The 25263-nt window shown below is 40.3% G+C and overlaps 1 protein-coding gene across 1 annotated transcript; it reads right to left on the reverse strand.

Moving 5' to 3' along the window:
* Positions 1 to 1139: 1139 nt before the first annotated feature.
* Positions 1140 to 3529, reverse strand: LOC147639438 (ras-related protein RABE1e-like). Its single transcript, XM_086791349.1, has 8 exons — positions 3312 to 3529; positions 3152 to 3224; positions 2826 to 2926; positions 2671 to 2736; positions 2398 to 2495; positions 2241 to 2303; positions 1659 to 1751; positions 1140 to 1578 (listed from the first exon to the last, which is right to left on the reverse strand). Exons 1-8 carry the CDS (start codon positions 3379 to 3381, stop codon positions 1498 to 1500), a joined length of 645 nt encoding a protein of 214 aa, XP_086647475.1. The 5' UTR covers positions 3382 to 3529; the 3' UTR covers positions 1140 to 1497.
* Positions 3530 to 25263: the final 21734 nt, after the last annotated feature.

Raw genomic sequence — 25263 nt, forward strand, 5'->3', positions numbered from 1 at the left:
TGTCTACCCTATTCACCATTGACATTGTGGCAAAGATAGAGCTCTCCATAGCTCTCTTCCTTTTTGCTCCCTACCCAAGTGCAAAGCTCCATCGTGGTGACACAAACAAAGGCAAGGTTGAGTATCCTTGCTTCTCTATAAGAGAGAGTTGTTTAATTTTGAACAACTAAGGGTGCAAACCAACTATGAACCTTGCATTCCTCACTTCTTCCTCGTGTTCCTATTTGGGTGAACAAGTGAAAAGATGCTTACCATAAAGTTGTAAATGCTAACATCTCTACTTAGTAATTGTATGCACCAGAGTTGGTGACACCCCCAAAAGACACTTCCCCCTCCTACTTCCCTTGAGAAAGATAACTACTTCCTCTTTTTCTCCTTGAGTAGATCCTTCTATAGTCATAATTTAGTACCCACTAGGAGATAACTTGGTCTACCTACCAATAGACGTCAGGATTTGTGGAAATAATACTAACAAGAGCTTGCAAGGATTTGATCTTGAGACCTCCCCTTCCCAAGTCTTAACTTGGTTACTTGGTATCAAGACACAATGTCCACTTGTTGGGAAGACCTTAAACTAAAAAAGTCAAGGAAAAAGATATTTGTGATATACTATGTGCCATATATAAAATGATTATGTATGTTAACTTTGGGACGAAGAGCGTCTATAAAATTCAATATTCATCAACGACCGCAGCGGCATGACACAAAAAATGTAACCTTTCAATCTCCTCTTAACAGAGTCCTAGGTGTTAAGAAGAGAGTTCTTGGTGTGAATGCAAACACACATCATGCTTCATTCATAACTCGCAGAAGCATAATCGAAACATTAGCTGGATGGCACTCCTTTTGCCCATAGCAGTTAGTTAGTGGCATCGATTGACAACACACTGGCTAAAGGGATGGCTACTAACTGATAAAATATAGGAATTTCACTGTTAGGCTGCACATCCCGGTCAAACGGTGTCAAGTTATCTAGAATGGACCTGTAGGCTATAGCTAGAAGATGACTTTAAACGATACAAAAATCAGCACTACATGATCTATGTAATAGCATTGGTAAAAGTTTAATTTTCACTATACACCCTTGAGCTACAATTAATTTTTTATTTGATGGGCACGCATACTCGATTTCTGTCACATGAATGCCAAAACTTTCATGGTGTATTGCCCCCCAAAAAAAAATGGTAAGCAATTGCTCATATACGTGTGCTCTGATTCGTAGATATTATTTCATGTACAACACTTCACCTCCTGCTTGAAGGTCTTTAAAAAAATCTGATTACAAGCGACTTTCAAACCATTAGCATCTATGACACATTGAAAAAACAGATAGAAGTGGCTGAAGCGAGCCTCTTTCCTCCTATCCAAATCAGGTTTTCAGCAAAGATCAAGCAGCTGCCTCCTACACGTCCTGTATGCAATTTGTTCAGAAATAGTTAAGATGCAACCATTCAATCTCTGAGACCACAAATATGTTAGCATGGGCCTCTTAAGATGTCATGAGCAACACGCCGACTTTTGATTGCTTTCAGGTGAGTCTTTGGCTGCATTTGGTCTGGATATGGTGATTGTTGGTGCCTGCCATGAGCAACACCGAATCTTCACAGCTGAATCAATCCACAGCACACACACATTATCCATGTATTCCTTTCACTTACCTCTGCTTTTGTGGCAGCTTCAGAGAGCCTTTGCTTGATATCCCTTGCAATAGTAAAGAAAACCTGCTCAACATTCATATTTGTTTTTGCACTCTGCAAAAGGTAATACCTCAACATATAAGCATCCATCAAGGTAAAAACCTACAGACATGTAAATTATCTCCACCCCAAACATCAACTAGGCTGTGCTTCGGGGATCTCATGTCAGAATTTTGACATCTGTGAAATTTTATTGGATCATGAGATTCACAAAGTCTGACCAACAACATGAGCTGATCAAAATAAACAGCAATAATGGTGTATATCACCACTCATACATGAGAACTACAGTCGTGCATTCATACAAAAGCCTACAAGGGTGTACTGTTCAACCCAATCAAAACTTTCATGAATGATGCCTGAGAGCCTGTACAGTTCACCCATTTTTTCACAAAATACCCCCCCATCACTATTTATTCTCCAACTCACCAATACATAGCGACAACCAAAGCTCTAGAGAGAAATACAATGCTCACTGTCTCAAGTGCAACATAGCATCAACCAACAATTAACACATGCTTGAGACAATATTGTACCACTCACAGTCTCATAGAAATTCAGACCATATTCACTGGCCAAAGCTTGACCACGAACAGTTGAAACAGCCTGCCAGATCAGTGAGGAGGCAGTCAGAGCGTTCTAGGCCTGCATAGTTGCCAAGTTTTTCAAAACACAAGCTAATTCAATCATGAATCTTTACCCTCTTCCTTTCATCCATGTCAGCTTTGTTCCCCACCAGGATCTTGTTGACATTGTCAGATGCATGTTGCTCAATGTTCTTTATCCAGTTTCGGATATCTAGCATTGCCCATTAGGAGCACAAAAGAATGACCCCTACTTCAAATGAAGCTGCAGTGACGGAAGATAAGCACCCTAAACAGCTTCACAACTCAGAGCCCTGGATAGAAAGACAGTAAAAAAACAAAGCCCAGATGATGCCATGCCGGTGTAGATCTAATCTTCAGAAGGATACTATTGAAAGAGGACTCATCGGTGACATCATACACAAGGATGATCCCCATTGCCCCTCTGTAGTAAGCTGCAAAAAAAAAGGAACAGGAAGATCATTCTAAAAGGCTGCAATTGCACCTAAAAAAAGCTTGGAAAGGGTTGAATTCAAAGCTTGACCTGTGGTGATTGTTCGAAAACGCTCTTGACCTGCAGTATCCCAAATCTGCAGCTTGACCCGCTTGCCATCAAGATCTATGGTTCTGATCTTAAAATCGATCCTTTAAAAAGACATAATGGCATTTTAGAGAACATGGAAGTTAGGGCAGACAGGAAAAAAACTCTGAACATTACCAACAAAATCCCTGCCAAAGCAAACCCTAACTACCCAGATTAACCCTAACATCGCCAGAAAATGTTCACATCAGCAAACTAAACACTACCTTCTACACTAACGTTACAACAAATGCCTATCATTGACCGATATAGGCAGTCGATAAACATACCCTATCGTCGTGATGAAGCTTGTCGTGAAGGTGTCATCCGAGAATCGCAAAAGCAAGCAACTTTTCCCCACACCTGCACCGGCGAGATGCACAGATCAGCGGGCCGCCATCGAATAGAGAATCGTTACAGAGGTTATGATGAGAGAAAGGTGAAGCTTACCACTATCGCCGATCAGCAGAAGCTTGATGAGGTAGTCGTGATCGCGAGCTCTGGCTGCCGCGGATGCCATGGAACTAAGGAAGGGGAAGGGTTCTGCAGAAAGGTTAGGGTTAGAGTTTCTTCCTGCAACACACAGAGAGTGCAGAAACAGCGAAACAAAGAGTAGATGACAACGAAGAAAGAAAATGCCAGGCTGCCCAAAGAGCTAAAAAATTTGCTCACAGTGCGTGTACCTGGGTGGCTTCTTTGTTTTTTTTTAGGAACCGTTATTGGTTAATAATCTAGCACAAGTGAAATTCACACTTGCCTAGCCTTTGACTATCAATCCAAAGCATCGCTTCTTTGGGAAGTTTGACCTTTTTAAAGCTCTTTTACATCTCTTTGTGTAGGGAGGAAACAAGGGTTAGGCTACCTAATTAGGCAATAGAGCCACATGAGCTCACTGGTTGTGAAGACCTTCTTTTCCATGTTCATATCTACCAACATTTCAAAGTGAACCTGTGGGGTGCGAGTTCAAACCTATTTTGTTACTGCACTACACGCAATCGGTTTGAACTCGCGCCCGAGCGCCCACAGGTTCACTTTGAAATGTTGGAAGATATGTTGATGATGGACATGGAAAAGAAGATCTTCACAACCACCAGTGAGTGCATGTGGGTCTATTGCCTGATTACCCTTCTGCATTACACCTGCAAGGTGTCTGCCTAAATAGCATACTTTCAGTACCAAAAATCCTCCCAAAAAAAAAGAACATTGCAAAGTGACTATACACTTTTAGAAAAGGGAGGGGTGGTTTTTTTTAAGAGGGAGGGGGGCTCGGTGGAGTTGGAGTGGGATATCACCATATCTTCCAACATTTCAAGCAAGTGCCTTATTGATGGTGGCTCAATGGATTAATTTGGAAGTCGCCTTGCTAAAGCATTTGCTAAGTTTATTGTGATGGAAGCTCAAATGGTATGCCATATTTTTACATCACATTATGGGTTGCTAGATGAAGATTGGGTCTCAATTGAATATTAAAGTAAGTGGATACCCAACATCATGTATACATGTAGAACCAAGTTGGTGGTTTTGGAAATTGGTGTAGATACAAATCACACAAACCTCCATGTAGCACACATCATATCAATGATTGTGACTCTTAGAGATAACTTCTCAGCTTAGGCTGCCAATGATGTCTCTCACTCCAATCCTTTAAGCTTTGAAGAAAATTTTGGCATAGAATTAACTTGCCCATAATGTCTTTGACTCCCATCATTCAAGCCATCACATTGGTTGTTTGAAGGTGTATTTATGCATGTTTTTATTGTGCATTGCATATATGAGGTGCTCTAATGAGTTGCCCCCTTAGAGTGCTAAACATCTTGGAAGCATGGGAATTTTTAGGCTTTTATATGATGAGGGTGGGTCTTCAAACCTTAAAGGAGACGTAGAAACAAACTAACAAGGATGGGATGTTGAACTTTACTATCTTGGGTACTAGGATATGACTTCACTATCTAGGTACTTAGATTTGCATGTCAATTTCTTTTATTAATGAAAGATGGGATCCTTTATACTTGAGAGCTTTTTGGTTTATAAATAAGGAGTTCAAGTTTGAAGAAGACAATAGCAACAAAAACAAGCACAAAAAGTTAGACTTTACTACCATGGGTATATGAATTCATCATTGTATAAGAACTTGGGTATTATGCCTTTTTTCAATTAATAAAAGATTGTAGGTGAATAGGTGTGTTTTACATTGCTTTAGCATGTAGTAGATACACCTACGTTTAGAACAATACCCCCCTAGGGTCTTTCTTCCCTATAATAATATAGAAAAATCAACTATTGATTTTGAACTACTCATTGAACCATGTGGTGTATAGGGAAGAAAGAGTTAGAGTGACTTTGTACCCTTCAAGCCAAAAATGTAGAGGATTAAAAGTAATATCTTAAAGTCTTAACCAAAACAACACACTATATATGAATCAGAAACACAAGATATACTAACGAAAAACACTAATGCACATCAAGCCCTACATGTAATCCTTCCTTTTATTCATCACCATACCAACCCTAAACTTTTTCTTATTTGTTCATGTAATCCTTCCTTTAATTCATCACCATACCAACCCTAAACTTTTTCTTATTTGTGCATGTTTGTATGTGTGTGTGTGTGTGTTTATGTTTATGCTTATATGCATGCATGTGTGTGTTTATGCACATGTTCACAAATTTGCATACACACGTTTAATAGAAAAAAATTCTTGAGAAAGGTTGACGAAATGCAAAGTGGCAGTTTATCAATCAAAAGACAGTGTTGAAAGGTTTTGTGTAATGAGTATAACTTCTTGATACTATGTTGTTAAATGATATGGATGTTATAAATCAATGCTCTATCCTCATCATCTTTGTTTTGGCTCTAAATCACTCATTTTTTAAAGGTCCCCTTCATAAGAAGAAGCCAATGGATAAATAGTCAAACACAAATAAATTATTAAATTCATAATTGAAAGATGAGGATAATAAACACTTAATGAAAAGAGGCTTAACAAATGGACCCAAAAGCACATCCATAGATTTATACAATCTCACTCCACAAATGAGAGCTCCAAGTACATCAATATGTGGTTCAATGAGCATCTCCATGCATGACCACAGAGTGACACATAGCTACCAATTCACCAAATAGTGAACACTTGAGCTTTGCAAGAGGGGAAGAAGGGAAGGAATGCAAGGGTCTATGCTAGTTCACAACTTAGTTGTCCATGAATAGATAATCCTATGTTGTGGAGAAGCTAAGATCCTCTACCTTGCCTCCAATGGTGTCCACCCCAATGGAGCTATTGTAAATAGGTGTGGAGAAAAAGGGGGAAGTGCTCTAGAAAGATCCATCTCAACCTCTGTGTCCATGTGCATGCAAAGAGTGGAAGAGAGATGGAGAGGGAGAGGGAGAGAAGCTAATGCAACAAATGGGTTAGAGGAAATCTGGAAAGAGCTATGGAAAGATCAACCTCAACCTATATGCCCTTGTGCATGCAAAGAGTAGGGGAGCGATGGAGAGGGAGAGAGGAGATAGGAGAAAACATCAATCCAACCACACACTATAATTCACAAGATGGAGAGGGAGAGGGAGAGAGGAGCAAACATCAATCCAAGCATATACAATAATCCACAAGTATGAAAGAATCAAAGAAGAAGCATACAAGCTACTACCACACAAGAACTCAAGAGGAACTTAGACTCAAATGTGATAATGATATTATGTCCTTACATCCTTTCTCATTCCTCAAAAATGACATACACAAAGCTCACATGTACAATGCCACATTTCTCACCCAAGGAATATTTGAGGGCCCAAAGTAAATGTTATAGGATATGTATAGAGACTAGTCATAACCTCAGTAAATTAGTGATTGACCAACATTACACAAGTCGTAAGCTCGTCAATGATATATATCCCAAAATCATTTACATGAAGCACATTGTGCAGTTACAAATGCATGGTTACAAAGAGATGTTGCAAAAAGGCACAATCGCATGTTAGGAGCAATGTTAACCAATGTGGTTAACATACCCCCCTTCCTACTCCACTGAGGCACAGGGATGCCATAGGCATGCCACAGGGTCAAAACTTGTGGTAGCAGTTGAGTTTTAGTGGGAGGCCACACAAGAACATCTTGAAGGGACCCAAAACGAGTGTCGAACATATCTTCAAAGTCAATGACGCAGTGGGCTATAAAAACCATTGTACCCTTTGGAAGTAACTGAAGATCTATTGAAGGGTCAGGCCTTGATATGGAAAATCCAATCCATGGACTTAATTTTGGTGGTCCACTTGGGGAACGCGTGGATGAGGACCTTGTTGATGATAATGAAGGACCTAATTATGGCTATAACTGCTAGATCCAGCACTTTGTCATATTCCTCACATTCCTCGCACAAGTGGTTCATGATTCAGATCATCTAGTTCTGTATCTTCTCTTCCTTCTTGCTAGGGGGATGAACAAAGGGGAAGTTATAAAGGAGCTTGCCCTATGTCTCTTAGCTTTGAGGAAATCTTTCATGCCCATTGGCATTCAATCGAAAAGTAGAGATTGAGGATCCTTTGGTAGCTTGTTGCTTGGTAGTAAACCACCCAATGCTTCTTCTTGAAGAGGTATGGGATCTGCCACTGGTTGGTAGGCATGTAGCTCCTTTTTACAGGTGTTGGCCAATTGGTGCTCATTTGGCCTGTTAGAAAAGGCCTACCAAGATCTTCTCCAACACAAAGAAACTTCATCACCAAGGCATGCATATAGAAATTTATAATATGGAAACCAAAAGGGTGCAACCAAAAGAAGCCCGATATGCCTCTCAGATGATACCCCATGGAATGGTGTGACCAAAAAGTTGTATAGGCTTCCTTTATGGCAAACTGAACTTAACTCCTTGCCAATCAATAGTTGGTTCCCCTATGCATACCATCACCTTCATCAACCACACCCTTTTCCTTTACCTGCTTCAATTCAACATCTAATCTCAACCCCACCTTCTACACCATCCCTTATGGGAAACTAACCTTGACACCTTGCCAATCAATAGTTGTTCCCCCCATGCATACCATCACCTTCACCAATCGCACCCTTTCTCTTTACCTGCTTCAATTCAGCATCTAATCCAATCCCCACCTTCTAATGATCCTCACCCACATTAACACCGTGGGACAACTAAGCCTCGCCAGCCTCTTCTTGTATGACCAATCCATTTCCTTCTTAGAAACCACCCTTATGTACTCCATTGAGTCTCACTTAGTTGTGTCCAACCTTGCCACATGGTGCCACGTGTTCATTAATGCTACACTTTTTAAGGAGGAAGTTAAGATTCCTCATACTCACGGTTCTCCCTTGACCTCAACTATCCCATCAATGAATATAGGTGCTCAAATCTTACATGCCACAGATTACTTGTCCCAACAATAGCTTGGGTTATAAAAGTTGAGACAACTAATACAAGTTTTTGGGCTGGATTAATTTCTCTACGACCGCTAGCATTTGTGACAAATGCACCTTTAAGTCATGGTTAGTAGCTGTGATTGTAACTGATAGTAGATTCCTCTTGATGTCTATCACATAAAGAACATTGGATAACTTCTTAGTATCAACATTTTTAGAAACAAAAGAAATAGTACATGTTCCCATTCGGCATCATTCCCAAACCACTACCAGAATGGACTCACTATACTAGTCTTTTTGACTAGTCATATGTTGGGATACTCCACTATCAATGATTTATAAACCATCAGGTGCTGAGGAATGTTCTACCTTTGAATAAATTTCTTTGATTGCCATCGACAGCTCTAATTCTAATTTAGCATACTGTTCCTAAAATCCTTCTTCAAAGGTTTCAAAGTGGCTTTCTTCTCATCGGCTTAGTCTATATAATTTGACCATATGACTAGGATTATCATAAGCATTAGCGTTATTCGAGCCCTTTCCCTTACCTTTCTTTGCATTTACAGAGAACACAATAGATGCCATCAGTTTGTAATTAAGTTTGTTTACTCTCCACTTATTTTTTTAAATTCAAATCATCATCATCAATCCCTAATCACTCTTCACTCAAATCAAATGAAATGCAAAGCTTGTTTTAGAGAAGTTTGCTTTTTAAAGGCATATTTGGAGAGACGGCCCAACCTACAAATAACACGTGTGCTTGTGCTTGCCCTCCACCTTTTGGTGATGGCAAGTTGGATGGCACAAATTACACTCCCTAGAAGTTCAATATTAGATCTATTCTTGATTTTTATATGAATTGTGGAAAACTACAACAGATGTTGATGTAAAGCTAAGTCCTACTCTAGATCCAATAGATCCACTACAAACCATACCACCAGATCCTAGTCTTGATTTGGCATGGAGGTGAAGGAATGCAGATATGCTATGTTCCATCATTACTAGCATCACTAATTTGGTGATAACCCGAACTTAACATACTACCATAGCTTTTGAAGCACAACAAGTTCTAATTCAAGACGAGGAATTAGACAAGGATTCAAAATCTTGAGAATTAGCTTAAGGCATGAAGGCATTCTAATGGAGAAGCAACGTAGTGGTTCAAATTTTAGATAAAGAATCTACAAAATCACATGGACGTAGTAGAGGGATCACTAAGAACAGTAGTGAAGAGCTAGCATGTAGGTGCATCAGGAGTGTTACCCCTCAAAGTATGACAATTTAGTGACCTCACTAAACACGCAGGTGCACAACCTACCCCTTACTTTTGAGGATTTCGATGCAATTTTGGTGGAGGAGCCAAAGATGTAGTGATGTTGCATTCTCCACAAATGTAAAGAAAGGCAAGTGAAAGGGATTTGGTAGCCCAAATGTTGCATTCTCCACAAATGTAAAGAAAGGCAAGGGGGAAGGGCTTCGGTAGCCCCAATGCTTTTGAAGAAATCTAAGGCAAAGTGTTTCTACTATGACAAGCCTAGTCATATGGTAAAATCATGTAGAATAAGGAAGTAGATGACAAGAATGGCACTTTGAAGCCTTAGAAGGAGGAGGCTAGGAAACAATGTTGAAGCAAAATTGGAGCTATTTGTGGTAGTAGAGGAAATCTAAGTAAAGGCACAACATTCCTCAGCATCTAATAGTTCTTGGATTATCGATAGTGGAGCATCCCAATATTAGACTAGTCAAACGGTATGGTATACCTTCGTTAAGTCCATTGGGTGAGTCCATCCTAGTAATAGTTGGGAGGAATGATGCGAAATACACAACCATGGATTCAAGTACCATTTCTCCTTTTTTTGGCAATGGTGATACTAAGAAGTTTTCTGATGTCCTTTATGTGGTAGACATGAAGAGGAATCTTCTATTGAATGTTATCTTTGCTAAGGCCAATGCAGTCATCCACAAATAGCCATCACAAATGCCAATGGCAATGTCATTGGGAAAGAAATTTGATGCAAGCCGAATGTCGGGACAACCAAGCTATAGCATAAGAGATTTGGGCACCTGAGCTTTCTAGTCTTAAAATAGATGCAAAGGTCTGGGATCTTGGCACATCTACCAACATTTTCAGAGATGTCAAATGTTGTAAAGCGTATATGTGTTGAGATTCAAACTCGATGACAGCTTGTGCCAGCTGCACTATGTGCTGGTGTGTTAGGTAGTAGCATGTGTGAGACATAAATGACCGCGTCTAACTGGTCATAGTTGTGTGGACAGTAGCTAGGGTTAGCAGTGTGTGGACACAACACAAGTGTGTGTTGTAGCTTTTCTATTATGGCTTTATGCATTGTGTGTGGAGGGACATGGCTTCCCTCTATGGTTAGGGTTTGAGTAATACATTAGGGTTTGCTCATGTGTGTGTGTGTTCCCTCTCCCTCTACCTATTTTTCATCATGGTATCAGAGCTTGGTGCTCTCTATTAGATTTTATGAGTGAGTGAGAGAAGAGGGAGAAGAAGCTATGGAACTTGCTATTAGAGCTGTGAAGCTTGGAGCATACCGATTTTCACCAAATCTAAGAGCTTGGCCTACCGGGTAAGGAAAACTAAACATCCTTGAGTGGATTGCAGGTGCAAAATCACAAACAGTATCAGATTTGGGTTGCCCAAAGCAAAGAAAAATTCTGTTTTGCAAGCTCTCCATTGAAGCTTGATAGTGGTGAATGTATGTTGCAAATGGTTGCAAATGGTTGCAAATTTGGCAAAGGTTCATGTATCAGGAAATGGGAATGTGTTGGCAACTCATGTGCAAGCCCTGGAGTGATTTTGGAGCAAGTGTGATGCATTGAAGTGATTGGAAAAATTCTGTTTTGAAGCCCTCACAAAAACAATGAATAGATGCTCATTTTTTATGCAATTGGAGCCGGTTTTTTGCAAAAATCACAAGTTTGATGGCTTGGGTGCATGCCTAGGGGTGTTGGCAACTCCTATATACCATCATTAGCCACACATAAGCTCTCAATTCCCCCTAATTGCAGGCGGCGCAGCCTAGGAGCCTAAAACAGAGCAGATTTTACCTTTTTTACTTGGTTGGAGTCAAATTAGGGCTTGGTTGATTAATTCCTTGCACAAATTTCTTAGCAATACTATGCTACACACAGAGGAGAAGGATGCTATGTGTTTTTTTGGAGCGATTATGCATTTGGGAGCCAATTATGAGCTGATTAAGAGTGTTGTCAATTGTGATTAGTGAAACAGAGGGTCGTTAATCGACTAATTACTCACTCAATTTTGACAATTGGTCTAATTCCTTTTACATGGAGTTAGTAGACATCATTGCTAAGCTAATGAATGTCTGGTCCCTAAATTTGGATAAGATTCGAAGAAATTAGAGTACTTTTTCTACTAGTTTTTCTCAAAACAGAGAAGGGGATTTGATATCTCTGGTATGTATGCACCTTGGTTGGTGTTAATATGCAACATTGAGCTTGTTTGGGTGTAAATGCAAGTTATCCACACTTGATTGAACCACTATATTGAAATTTGAAGCATTTGGAAGCCTTGGAAAGTGCACCAAAATAGGGTATTTTGGACTGCGTATGCTAGTTCAATTTGAATGCACTCAATGTGATTTTCTACATCAACAGTGAAGTTGGTTGAGTACTTTGGAGTATCTGGGACACTTATTACAGTGTGGTTGAGCTGAGGAAGGCTCATTTACAGGATTGGACATGCATTTGCATTGAGAAAATATGTCAGACAACCCAGTACAGATTGTGGGTGAGAAGTTGGATAGAAAGAACTTCCAGGCATGGAAGTACAGGATCAAAAGCTTTCTGAAAGGAAAAGGATTTTGGAACCTTGTTACAGGTGCGGAGCCAGAGCTAGATCTACCCCAATAACCTACACAACAACAAGTTGTAGCTCATAAACAATGGTCAGAGAGAGCATACAAAGTTTTGCATTACTTGTCTATATGTATCTTGGATGCTATACTCATACATATACATGATGATGAGAATCCCAAGGATGCATGGGATACTTTGGTAAAGCTGTTTGATATAGATACTAGTGCTCGTAAGTCTCAGTTGAGACAACAGATTCACAATGTGAAGTGGAAAGGAAGAAGTATTCATGATTATATACAAGAGATTAAGAAGTATGCAGATGCATTGGCAACTATCAATGCCCCCATGCTTGATGATGATTTGGTAAACATTGCCTTGCGTGGCCTTAGCAAGGAGTATAAGTCTTTTGATACATCTATCTCTATTCGGAGTACAAGTTTACCAAATTTTGATGAGTTGGTTTCACACTTTCTTGTTAAGGAAATCAAACTCAGTGACCCTTTTCATGATGCATCTACTAGCCATGATGATCATGGCAGGAATCAGGCTTTCTATTCACAAAGGGGATTTAGAGGCATGGGAAGATTTACATCACGAGGTCGTGGTGTTGGTCATGGATGGTAGGATAGGTAACCATAATAGAATTTTTAGCCTTCATATGGTGCTAGAGGTGGTAGTGGATATACACCTCAAAGAGGTAGAGGTAATTCTCGTGGAAAAGGACGTTGGCAAGGCCAACAAGCATCTATGCAAAATGTGGAATGCCATTACTGTGGAAAGTTTGGTCATATGGCACGTGACTGTTACCGCAAACAAAATGATTTGAGAGGGGGTAGAGCACAACATGGTGGAAATTATGCAAATAGTGAAATTTTTGCACAACATGGTGGAAATTTTGCATCAAGTAGTCATGATGGTAGTGCAAATCACTTGTTTGCCATGAAACATGTCATGGGGTCTATGATGACACATGGTGACAGTGATGACACTTGGTATATGGACTTTGGAGAATCAAACCATATGACTTGTCATGGCGAATGGTTTGAACATATGAAGCCAATGGATGTGAAAGGCTATGTGGAGACATGTGATGATTCTCAGCATGCTATCACTCATGTTGGGAGTGTGCCATTGGTGATGCACAATGGTGAAATGAAGTCTATGTCAAACGTCTTATATGTGCCTTCTATTACAAAGAGACCTCAGTTGGTCAAATAGTTGAGCAAGGTTTACAGGTTCATTTAAAAGGCAAGAAAGAAGGCTGGTTATTGGATGCTGGGATTCCTGAGTTGAAATCGGCTATGTTCTCTAAAAGCCGAAATGTGGTACAAGACATTGAAATGTGGCATAAAAGGATTGGACATGTAGGCAAGAGGCATTGTTGGTGGGCTGCCTAGATTCAAGTATGATGGGAGTATGCATGTATGTGATGCTTGCCAGTTTGGAAAGCAAGCAAGGTTGCCATTTCCTAAAGAAGGCAACATGAGTAGCAAGCGACTTGAGATTGTTCATAGTGATGTATGGGGTCCTGCACAAAACCCATCCATTAAAGGTAGCATGTACTATGTGACTTTCATTGATGATTTCAGCAGAATGACTTGGATTTACTTTCTCAAAGAGAAGAGTGAAGTGTTGGAAAAGTTTATGGACTTCAAAGCTTTTGCAGAGAAACAGTATGGCTGTTGGATAAAATGTTTGAGGACAAATGGAGGTGGTGAATACACCTCAAATGCTTTTGAGAACTTCTTGAGAAAGAATGGCATATAAAGGTAGCTAACTTGCAGGTACACACCTCAGCAAAATGGTGTTGCTGAGAGGAAAAATAGAGTCATTGGTGATGTGGCTAGGGCAATGCTTAGTGAAAAGAGCATGCCAGACTATTATTGGGCAGAAGCATGTGCCACAGCAGTGTATGTACTTAATAAGACACCCACAACTACCATACATGGAAGTACGCCAGAGATGCATCTTACAGGTTTTAGGCCAGACATTGGACACCTCAAAGTGTTTGGTAACATAGCTTATGTGCATGTGCCAGATGAGAGAAGGAAGAAGCTAGATCCCAGGCAGAAAAGTGCATTTTTGTTGGGTATGCATAGGATTGCAAGGCATATAAATGTTACAATCCACATACTAGACAAGTGCTTATTTCACGAGATGTGGTGTTTAATGAACTTGCTAGTTGGTACAAGGCAAAGGATGAGGATGTCATTGATTCCATTAATGCTGATGTGCATGTGAACTTGCCACAAACAAGTTCTATTTCTATGTCTGGGCCAACAGAGTATGAGAATAGCACTATACGTCCATGGTTAGGACACTTGAGACATGATAGTGTGGGCATTGTGTTAAAATTATAGCAATGTGATGAGCTATGGTGGATCAAATGCTAGAATCAACATCATTAACAAAGAGATTAGATGATAATTAAGACGTGATTAGTGAGCAATTAACTGATAGCTTAATGTAGGCATGGATAATCAAAAACTAGCAAATTCTCATTAGGCCAATGCCTCAATTTATAGAGTTTACATCCAAGCATCTAATGCCTCAATTTATAGAGTTTACATCCAAGCATCTAATCCCACTGATTTCTCCTTGATTCACTCCACCTCTTTTGCTTGATTCCCTCCACCTCTCCCAGAATATCTCCACACCTCCTAAATCTCCTCATGCTACCCTTTATTCTCTCCCAGTAGTTTCTTCTCACCTTTTCATAGGTTCTCTTGCATTTACAGATTCTCTTTTACAGCCTCTAGCTAAGGGCTTGTTCCCGCACACACCCTATTCTCTTGTATATTTCAACACCTCCCCTCAAGTGAATACTCCTAGCACGCCTGGACCCTATACCAAGTTTCCCTCTTACTTGATAGTCCGCAACCAGTGCCTCAAGTCCCTAAACTCATAGTCCTTGTTGACACACTCTCTCTCTCTATGTGTCCAAGGTTACTATAAGTGCCCGTGACCTTGACTAAAGTGCTCACACATACATCTACCACATGGTCTACATCATCGATGGCTCAGAGGTGGTTTTACTCTGTTGGGGCAGGTTACATTGGATTGTGGGGTCTCTCTCTCTCTCTCTCTCTCTCTCTCTCTCTCTCTCTCTCTCTCTCTCTCTCTCTCTCTCTCTCTCTCTCTCTCTCGGAAAAGATGATCCGACTCCACTTCCTTAGGAGCCTCCATGAAGTTTGTCGATGTCGTTCCTTCTCCGCTGGGTTTGTTGTAGCAGTCTCTTGCCATGTGTCCTGGCTTTCCACAGTTGTGGCAAGTGAAGGTCCTTCCTCCTACTCTACCTCTTCCTCGTCCTCATCCTCAAGAGAATCCTCCTCAGGTGAAGAACGCTTTTTCTTCTCCTACTGTTGAGTCGAGCCATTTCTTCTCTTTGCCTCTGCTCTCTTGCTCTAGTAGAGCTCCTTCTATCTCGTGTAGCTTCAATTCAGGTACATTCTTTAGTGTTTTGCTTCAATATTTTCATATTCACCTTTGTTCACACTCTTCAGAAGCACTGCTAGTGCCTCATCATCTTCTACCTTTTTGCCAATAGCTGCTAGTTGCTTAATGCTTTTATATCTGTTCAAGTGTGTGATTAAAGGTTCACTTTCCTTCATATCCAATTTATAGAATTGCATTAAAAGATTTATCTTTGAATTTTTAGCTTGTGTGCCAAATAATTTATTGAGTTCATCCCATGCATCTTTTGCCCATTGTATCCCTGTGATGTGATGAATGATTTCATTTAAACTGAGTGCAATAAGTCCCAATGCTTTTTCATTCCTGCTCTTCCACTCATTTTCCCCTCTCACCTCTGGGCATTCATCTCTTCCCTCAACTAGCCCCCACAGATTTTTCCTCATGAGTAGATACATGGTTTTTGTCTGCCATGTGTAAAACTGCTCCCCATTAAATTTGGCTATCTCTTATGCTGTACTCATGATGATGTGAAGGGGGTCTTACCTCTTGATCCAATTTCAAGATTCAAGGGCAGTGTCTACCCTTTTACAACTCAATCTGGTGTTTAGGAGAGATAATTACGACAGATTTATCAACATAAAATCAAGGGTAACCAATTTGTACGGAATGGTTGGAGTATCAAACCATCTCCGAATTGCAATCTGAAAATATAGGGATCTGTAGTATCAGATACCTAATGGTTAATTTGAACCCTCAATTGTACCAAAAAATAGTGATTAGCACTGATTAATCATCACTGATTAGCAAATTAATCCTCTATTTTGTGTGCAGAGAAAATAGAGTATGTGGGGAGCCCAGATCTGAGGCCTTAGAGTTCAAATGAGCTCAAATGCTTTCAAGGCCATCAATAGCAATTAGTCTAGTAGAGGATTAAGCCAAGAAACATAAGATTTGACCAAACATTGAATGCTTAATCTCTATTTTACCAAAGTCACCTACAGATTTGATGAAGAGCTTGGATCTCACTGTAGACTTGATCAAATCAAATTCTGACTTCACCAGCTTGTAGAGCATGCTTGAAAACCCCTGGGGCTAAGAGGAATTAGACCCGTTGCAACTGGAGAAGACAAGATCTCATTTTTCCTCAGAAAAAATGGTGCCTGAAAATCAGTGAAAATCGAGAGCTCTGGTAGGCGGTTTGCTGCGCTGACTTGATGGGCTGGAGCACAACTGAGTTAGCTATGTTGGGCTAGAAGCATTTCCCCTAATGTTTCTCCTGGAGGGAGATCAAGCCCCTCCACTGGCTGGGGGTACAGTGAGCTAGTTAAAAAAGAGGTGAAAATATTAATTTTCTACTAATCCTAATTAGCCAGGTGATTAGCAAGATAATGGGCTCACAAATTGATGGATTCTAGGCTAGGCTCTGATACCATGTTAAAATTACAGCAATGTGATGAGCTATGGTGGATTAAATGCTAGAATCAACATCATTAACAAAGAGATTAGACGATAATTAAGACGTGATTAGTGAGCAATTAATTGATAGCTTAATGTAGGCATGGATAATAAAAAACCAGCAAATTCCTGGATGAGGAGCACATTGCAACTTTCATTGCTCACTTGCAAAATACATTTGAAGTTTCCGACATGGGTCTTCTGCATTATTATTTGGGTATCTAGTTTGTTCCGACTAAGGGGGGCATCATGTTATCTCAACGAAGATACATTGAACAACTCTTTTGGAACACTTTCAAATGACAGATTGCAAACCTATAGAGCTTGGTCTCCGCCCGTCAATTGAGGATTCTTCTGAGCCTTTTAATGTAGCTACTTATCAGCAAGTTGTTGGGTGCCTTAAATATCTATGCAACACCCAGATAACTGTTCAGTATGCAGTGTCACAATTGAGTAGGTTTATACATTGTCCTAGCACTCCGCATTGGCAAGCAGTGAAATGTGTCTTTCGCTACCTCCAAGGCACTGAGCACTATGTATTACTTTACAACGCATCTTCTTTATGCTTATCTGCCTACATAGACAGTGACTAGGCATGATGTTTTGACATAAGAATGTCAACCAATGGATATTGTCTCCTTCTTTTGGCAGCTCATACATCTCATGGCTCAGCAAGAAGCAACTAACAGTAACACATCCATCCAGTTGTGTGAAGCTGAATAGAGGGCAGCATAGACAGTGACTAGGCAGGATGTTCTGACATAAGAATGTCAACCAATGGTGGATATTGTTTCCTTCTTGGCAGCTCATACATCTCATGGCTTAGCAAGAAGCAGCCACCGAGAGTAGCCACATCCAATTGTGTGAAGCTGAATAGAGGGCAGCATACAACTAATGTGGACTGTGTCTAGCTTCGCCGTCTTTTGGTTGATCTTGGTATCGGACAGCAATCTGCTACCACCCTTTATATTTACAGTCAGAGTACATTAGTAATTGCACGGAATCTCATATTCCATGCATGAACAAAGCACATTGAGGTGCATTATCACTACGTCAGGGAATGGATCCATGTTGGAGAGATAGCCTTGACCTACATGCCGACATAGGCCAATGTGGTAGCTGGCTTTACCAAGCCCCTTTCTAGGGAGAAGTTTGAAGCTTTCTGACAATCTCTAAACTTATTATCTCACCTGGGTAGTCTGCTACACCCTGTATCAATTCACGCCATTCACTTTTCAGGGGGGTGTTAGCCTTCTACCTCCAAGAAGTTCAGGTGTGAATAGAGCTGATCACACGGGCACTTTTTACCCTGTGCTCACAGGGGTTTCTTTCCCATGAGCACACACCCTTAGTGTGTTACCAACCATGTCAGCCCTCTAAGGGCTACTAGTACATTGTACTCCACATGCTCATGATCCAATATGAGTACATTGCAGCTATTGCTATTGTCTCTATTTCTCTCAGCTTGTGTGAAAGTTTTGTCTATGAGTCTATGCATAGCATCTCCTTTCACATCCAAAAGTGATTGAATATTCAAGTGATAATGAAGTCACTAGCTTGAGTGAGGCCTATTACTAGGAGCCTATCTCTTATGAGCTTGGTCCAAGAGTTTCCTAACTCCCCTATAACCACTCAAAAGGAGTTTCCTAACTCCCCTATAACCACTCAAAAGGAGTTTTGTAGACGTGATTAGAGAAATTATCATAGGAGGTCTGTCTGACAAGAGGGAGTCAAAGAATCATCAAATGGACCATTGATTGGAAAGTCCAAACTTGGAGGCATCCATTCTTGATATGAACCGTAACTAGTTCAGTTCAGGAATGAGAAGCGCCAACCTTGTAGAGGAAGGAGTAATCCTTCCTAAAACCACAAACTAGCATGGCCACAAAAATAGTGGTTACGTCAGTAGCTTTTGGCTCGATGAGCTCTCAAAACACAAATCTTGCAGTGTTCGAAATAGCCTAGAGGCCCACAGTATCTTTAGGCTTCACATAATAAGATCCCAGTACATGCAACAACACTCAATAATGCGCACACTTTTGCAAAAGAATGTGACATGTAACAAAGGCTAGGAAAATCAAATACATTAGACAAAATTCTACTTAACCCAAAGCTGCCTCTTAAGCTTTTCTAGAAATGGGGCCTAAAGTTCATTGGACCATTCAAACCTACACATTAGCCCAAAAATAATAGGCAATAAGTACACGCTTGTGGCAATAGACTATTGTACAAAAAGCGGGTCAAAGCAAAGGCAATGAGGGATTGTAGAGAACTATAAAGTAGCATCAATAGCCAAATTCATGTATGAGACATGATCATGACAAGATTCAGATGTCTAATTGAGCTAGTGAGTGACCAAAGGACACACTTTTTGAATGAGGTAATCAAGAAGCTAGCACATAGTGATACACACAAGAATTCAACTATGTAGTCAAAAGTAGAATCTACTCCAAAAGTAGAATCTACTCCAAAAGAATTCAACTATGTAGTCAAAAGTAGAATCTACTCCAAAACAAACACAACAGTTGTTGTTGCCACCCTCGCAATGCCCAAAAAAAAAAGTTTGATTTTAGAGATAAAAATCAAGTAGTCAACTAAGCACGAAGGTGGAAATATAGCAAAACTAGAGGATGGAAAGCCCACTACATATCAAATAATGTAAGACCATCAAGCAATTGGGAGTATCTTTTCTCCTTGTGAGACCAATAACAACTAAGATGTGCTGACTCTCCTAGGGTAGCAAGTTTTGCACACTCGGCTCAAGGGCACTGGATTATTTGCAAATGTGTAGCAAAAAAGGCCCTAAGGAGCTCCAGAGTTTCAAGGATACCTTGAAGGAGAAAAAATTCAAAGTAGAAGAAGACCATAAGGATCTAGTAATCCTAATTTCTAAGTTATAGCAACAGGGGGGAGGATCAAAACATAGATGTTATGTTTGAAGTAAACCCAACAAAAGATTGGAAAATGAAATTAGGACCTTTAAAGTTGGCTAGGTCGGAGCAAGAAACAAGACAAATCATGGGAGGGCCTAGAGGAAGCCATGGCCAAAGCAACAATAGCATGCCAAAAGGAAAATGATGTGTTGAAAGCACCTCGAGGTAGTTAAGGACATCTAGGTGAGGGTAGATGAAGATAAGATCGAGCTCATCAAGGTCGAGGCCTAACTTACTATGAGAATACACAATAGTGAAAGTAGGATGAACACAATACAAAGCACTGAATTACACAAAGAAGTGGAGAGTAAAAAATATTATTGCTTGTAAATCTGACTATAAATTGATGGCATCTACCCACCCATGTGCTCCGGGTAAGGGGCTTTAATGATAGCCTCTAAACACAGAATGTCTTGCTTATAATAGTGCTTGAACACAACACAATGAACTCGATCAGAATGTCTTTCTTACAATAGTTCTTGAACACAACACAATGAACTTGATGATAAACTAAGGGTGCTAAACTAGCCCATATATAGTACCCAGGGTTGAAATAAACTAGTCTATATATAGTAGCCAAGTCAAAATTAATGTAGGTTAGCCATGTCGGCCAACCCTGGTCCAAAATGGCCAACCAACCATATCATCGACTTGGACCATATTAGACTATAACTAGGTCCTATAGAAACTTAGTGCAACCCCCACAACCATTTGAGATCATTTGGTCCCTCAAACGGGCCTTGCAACTTAGAACATTATGTCTTTAGTTTGTTGAGCACTCAGTAATGTGGTCACATACCCCACACAAGCATGCATCCTACTTGGCTTGGCAGAGTGCCAAGCCTATATAAGCCGTCTCCTAACCATCTAACCACATAACCTGCACAAAGCATGTATCCTACATGCCAGAGTGCCAAGCCTACATAAACCGTCTCCTAACTATCTTGCCACACTTGGCCATCTAGTGTCTAAACTAGGAATTTATAGATGCGCATAATGGCTACTCCTCATAAAGGGTGCCTTACAAAATAGAGCACATTTGTCACCCATAGAAATAACACGAGTGTAGAGGGTTAATCTTGAGTAAATGCTTTTCTAACACCACCTCTCAATGTCCACTCGTAGTAGGTAAACTACCTGTTCGGTCCAACTTTGAGTCGATAAAGATGGCACTCCAACAAATCTCTCCCAGAGCCATTATAAAGATATCTGCATAATTCTCTATCGCCAAGTAGTACCAAAGCTGCTCCACCTCTCCATTCATAATAAGCTCATGCACATAATGATATTGTGTCTCAATCTACTTCGTGGTGCGAGCATCAAACATCGGGTTCTTGGCAATTGATTGTCACACAACACCATTGTTGCTCTCTTTTGAGCAACACCCGTGTCTTATAAGGTCCTTCTCAACCAAACTACTTCACATGAAGCAAATTATATTGCCTTATACTCAACCCCTATATAATTACGTGTCATAATAGGCTACTTCGTATCGCTCTAGGATGTACCAATAAGAAGTTGGTATGGTCTCTGGTGGTTATATCTATTGGGCTACTTCTTTGTTGAAAGATAGTGTGGACAGATCCTTCTTCTCAACCTGATGAGATTGTTCCTCAAACACTACATCATGACTAACAATATTTTCTTTACCTCTAGGTTGTATAGTCGATAACCCTTTGACTCCATACTGTACCCCAAGAAGATACACTTTCTACTCTTGGAATCCCACTTGGTTCTAGATGATTATGGAACATGCACAAAATAGACACATCCAAATGTCTTAAAATATACGATTAAGGATTTCCTACTTGAATAAACTTCTTGAGGTGTCATGCCCTTCATTTCCTTTGTGTAACTTGTGTTAAAGATATGCACAACAGTGTTAACTGCCTTGGTCCAAAAAGAATTTAGTAATCCTTTACCTTTGAGCATAGTCCATGCCATCTCCACAATTGTGTGATTCTTACGCTTTGCAATACCATTCAATTTTGGAGTATGAGCAAGTGTCATTTATCTCTTGATCCCATGCTCGTAGGCATTAAACTCACTTTATGTGAATTCTCCTCCTCAATCTGTTCAAAACTCCTTCAACCTCTTTCATGTCTCATTCTCCTACCAAGATATGTCATATTTTAAATTTTCTAAAAGCTTCGGTCTTATCCCAAATAAAATACACGTACATCTTCCTACTAAAGTCATCGACCAGAATAAGAAATAGGAAGAATCACCCAATACTGTGGGTTGGTATTTATCACAAAGATCTGCATATGCAAGCTCTAGAGGACCCTTTGCACGATTCTTTCTCTGGAAATACATACTGATGCTGCTTACCCATCATATTGATGAAAAATAGGTAGAGGGAGAGGGAACACACACACAGGAGCAAACCCTAATGTATTACTCAAACCCTAGCCATAGAGGGAAGACATGTCCCTCCACACACAATGCATAAAGCCATAATAGAAAAGCTACAACACACACTACTACTAACCCTAGCTACTGTCCACACAACTATGACCAAATGGATGCGGACATTTATGTCTCACACATGCTACTACCTAACACACCAGCACATAGTGCAGCTGGCACAAGCTATCATTGAGCTTGAATCTCAACAGCCCCTCTCAAGCTCATGATGTACTGCCATAGATGAAGATGTAGATGAGCTTGGGCTATCAAAGCTCTCAACACTCCCCCTCAAGCTCATCCCATGTACTCCCAACATAGTATGGAAGTACTCAAAATTCTCCCTGCTAAGTGGCTTTGTAAAGATGTTGGCCACCTGCTCTTCAGTCTTCACATATTGCAAATCCACTGTACCATCCAACAATTTCTCTCTGACAAAATGATAGCAGACCTCTATATGTTTGGTCCGCGCATGAAAGACCAAATTCCTGGCCAACTGTATACTGCTCATGTTGTCACATGAATGACAACCTTGCCATCAATAGGCTCACCCAAATCAGCCAAGAGAATCTTTAACCATACTCCTTCACATGCAGCTATGGCTGCACTCCTGTATTCAGCCTCTGTACTGGATAAAGCAATAGTAGGTTGCTTCTTACTGCTCCAACTCACCACTGCACTTCCAAATGTAAAGACATAACCACTAGTGGACCTCTTGTCATACGAGCTACCTGCCCAATCTGTGTCTGTGTGTAGCCGTGTACATCCAAGCCTTTACCATGCTCATCAAGAAGACCATAATGTGCAGTGGTCTTTACATAGTGCATAATGCGTCTCACTGCATTCGAATGAGGTTTTCTGGGGCTTTGCATAAATTGGCTTACTAGCCCCACATCATAACTTAGATCCGGTCGTGTGATAGTCATGTAAATAAGACTGCCAACCATCTTTCTATACATAGATGGATCATCCAACTTTTCACCAAAATCAGCCCGTAGCTTCACATTCTGCTCCAAAGGTGTACTCATTAGCTTACACCCTGTCATCCCATATCTTGCCAACATATCTAATGCATATTGGCATTGCACTAATCATGTTCCTGCATGGTCTTTGATCACTTCAATCCCAAGAAAATATCTCAATTCACCCAGGTCTTTCATATCAAACTGGCCACTCAATGCCTTCTTGACATGCATAACATCTCTGTAATGCCAATTCCTTCAACATTCTTTTTCCCTTTATCCACACCACTACTCCCAGTGTGTTGAAATATACAAGTGAATAAGGTGTGTGCGGGAACAAGCCCGTAGCTAGAGGCTGTAAAAGAGAATCTATAAATGTGAGAACCTGTGAAAAGGTGAGAAGAATCTATTGGGAGAGAATAAAGGGTAGCATGAGGAGATTTAGGAGGTGTGGAGATATTCTGGGAGAGGTGGAGAGAATCAAGCAAAAGAGGTAGAGAGAATCAAGCAAAAGAGGTGGAGTGAATCAAGGAGAAATCAATGGGATTAAATGCTTGGATGTAAACTCTATAAATTGAGGCATTGGCCTAATTGAGTCCTCCCATTCTTCGAGCAAAACTTTTCTAGCGAGGAAAAAATCAAGCAGCAGATTTTAAGGAATAGGCACACAAGAAGACTAAGGCTAGTAATGAGAACACCATAGGTGTGCAACACAAATTCAACACATCTAGGAATCGATTACATGTGTTATTATATAGAACTAGAAGCTTTAGAAGCAAAAAATTAAAAATTAGAAGCATACGCACTATGTGCATTTCATCTTGTTTAAATCACCCACATTTGCCAAGTTGTATGAGAATAGACACTACCAATTAAAGCATTATAAGCTCATTGCTCTAAGACCTTCTCATTATGGCAACATCAACAAGTATCACTTCGCATATGTAGAGAAGTTTAATGGGGAAGGGTTCCACACCTGGGCTACACAGATGTACTTTCTAATATATAAGAAATTATGGAAAATCATTAAGGAAATTGTGCCGGATGAACCAAGTGAAGGGTGGGTTGAAAAAGATGAGCAATCATTGTCACTTATTGGTTTACACCTAGGCCCTAGTCTTATTCATCACATTAGCCTTAACAAACTCACAAAGGATGCATGGAATACATTGAATCTCATGTTTGGAGCTAAGAAAAAGAACCAGTAAATTCACTTAAATATTGAATTCTATGGTCTACAAATTAACTTTAATGAGTCTTTAGCTTAGTTTGTCTTTCAGTAGTAAATGAAAAGCACCATGACCCAGTTAGATGGCATAGATGCTAATATTGGAGATAAAGATGTAGTTGTAATAATCTTGAAAAGCATGCCAAAGGAATATAATGCACTTCTTACACCTTAAAGAATCTACTAGAGCCAACATTTGATGGATCTACCTCCTCCCTCTTGGAGAAGGAGAGAGAATTAAAAGGAAGCAATCCCATCACAGTTGAGCATGTATTGTTCAACAAAAGCAATGTGAAGTGTCATAATTGTGGCAGGAAAGGACACTTTCAAAATGAATGCAGGTTCATAGTCAAGCTAAAAACCAACAAGTTTGGGCACAAAGAAGAAGATTGTAGATTGAAGAAAAGCGAAGAAAACTTTATGGGGACTACTTTGACCACCCAGTACAAAGAGATCCCTAGTGATCATCTCTTCTAAAGAGCAAGGAGGCAACACCACCACTAACCTATCCATCAGTTGTAAAAGAGGGGTCACCATATGAGTAAACACCCATCTTATCATTTCATCTTGTTTGTTGTGTGTATCCACCTAACCACCTGAGAGTAGTCAATTGAGCACCCAGGGGAGGTAATGTTTGTTGTAACTCACATCCAACCACCTTGAGTAGCCTAGAGATATGGCACCAAGGGGGGGTGTTGAAAAGTGTGGTGCCATAGAGCAAATGTAGAGGCAGGGAGTGAGTAGGTGAGCATGAAGCCATATGGCAAACTTGTTGAAATATGCAAGTGAATG

The sequence above is a fragment of the Cibotium barometz genome, chromosome 4 (genome assembly GCF_041138505.1).
Source record: "Cibotium barometz isolate CiBa-2024 chromosome 4, ASM4113850v1, whole genome shotgun sequence".
Classification (NCBI taxonomy): Eukaryota; Viridiplantae; Streptophyta; class Polypodiopsida; order Cyatheales; family Cibotiaceae; genus Cibotium; species Cibotium barometz.

Bases quoted from the DNA above. Each gene is read 5' to 3' on its own strand.
- LOC147639438 (XM_086791349.1), bottom strand. From the start codon at position 3,381: ATGGCATCCGCGGCAGCCAGAGCTCGCGATCACGACTACCTCATCAAG. The intron at 2,304-2,397 runs GTAAAGATTCAT...CTGATCTGGCAG, and splicing joins ACATGGATGAAAGGAAGAGG to GCTGTTTCAACTGTTCGTGG. The intron at 1,579-1,658 runs GTAAGTGAAAGG...TGCTCATGGCAG, and splicing joins AAGCTGCCACAAAAGCAGAG to GCACCAACAATCACCATATC.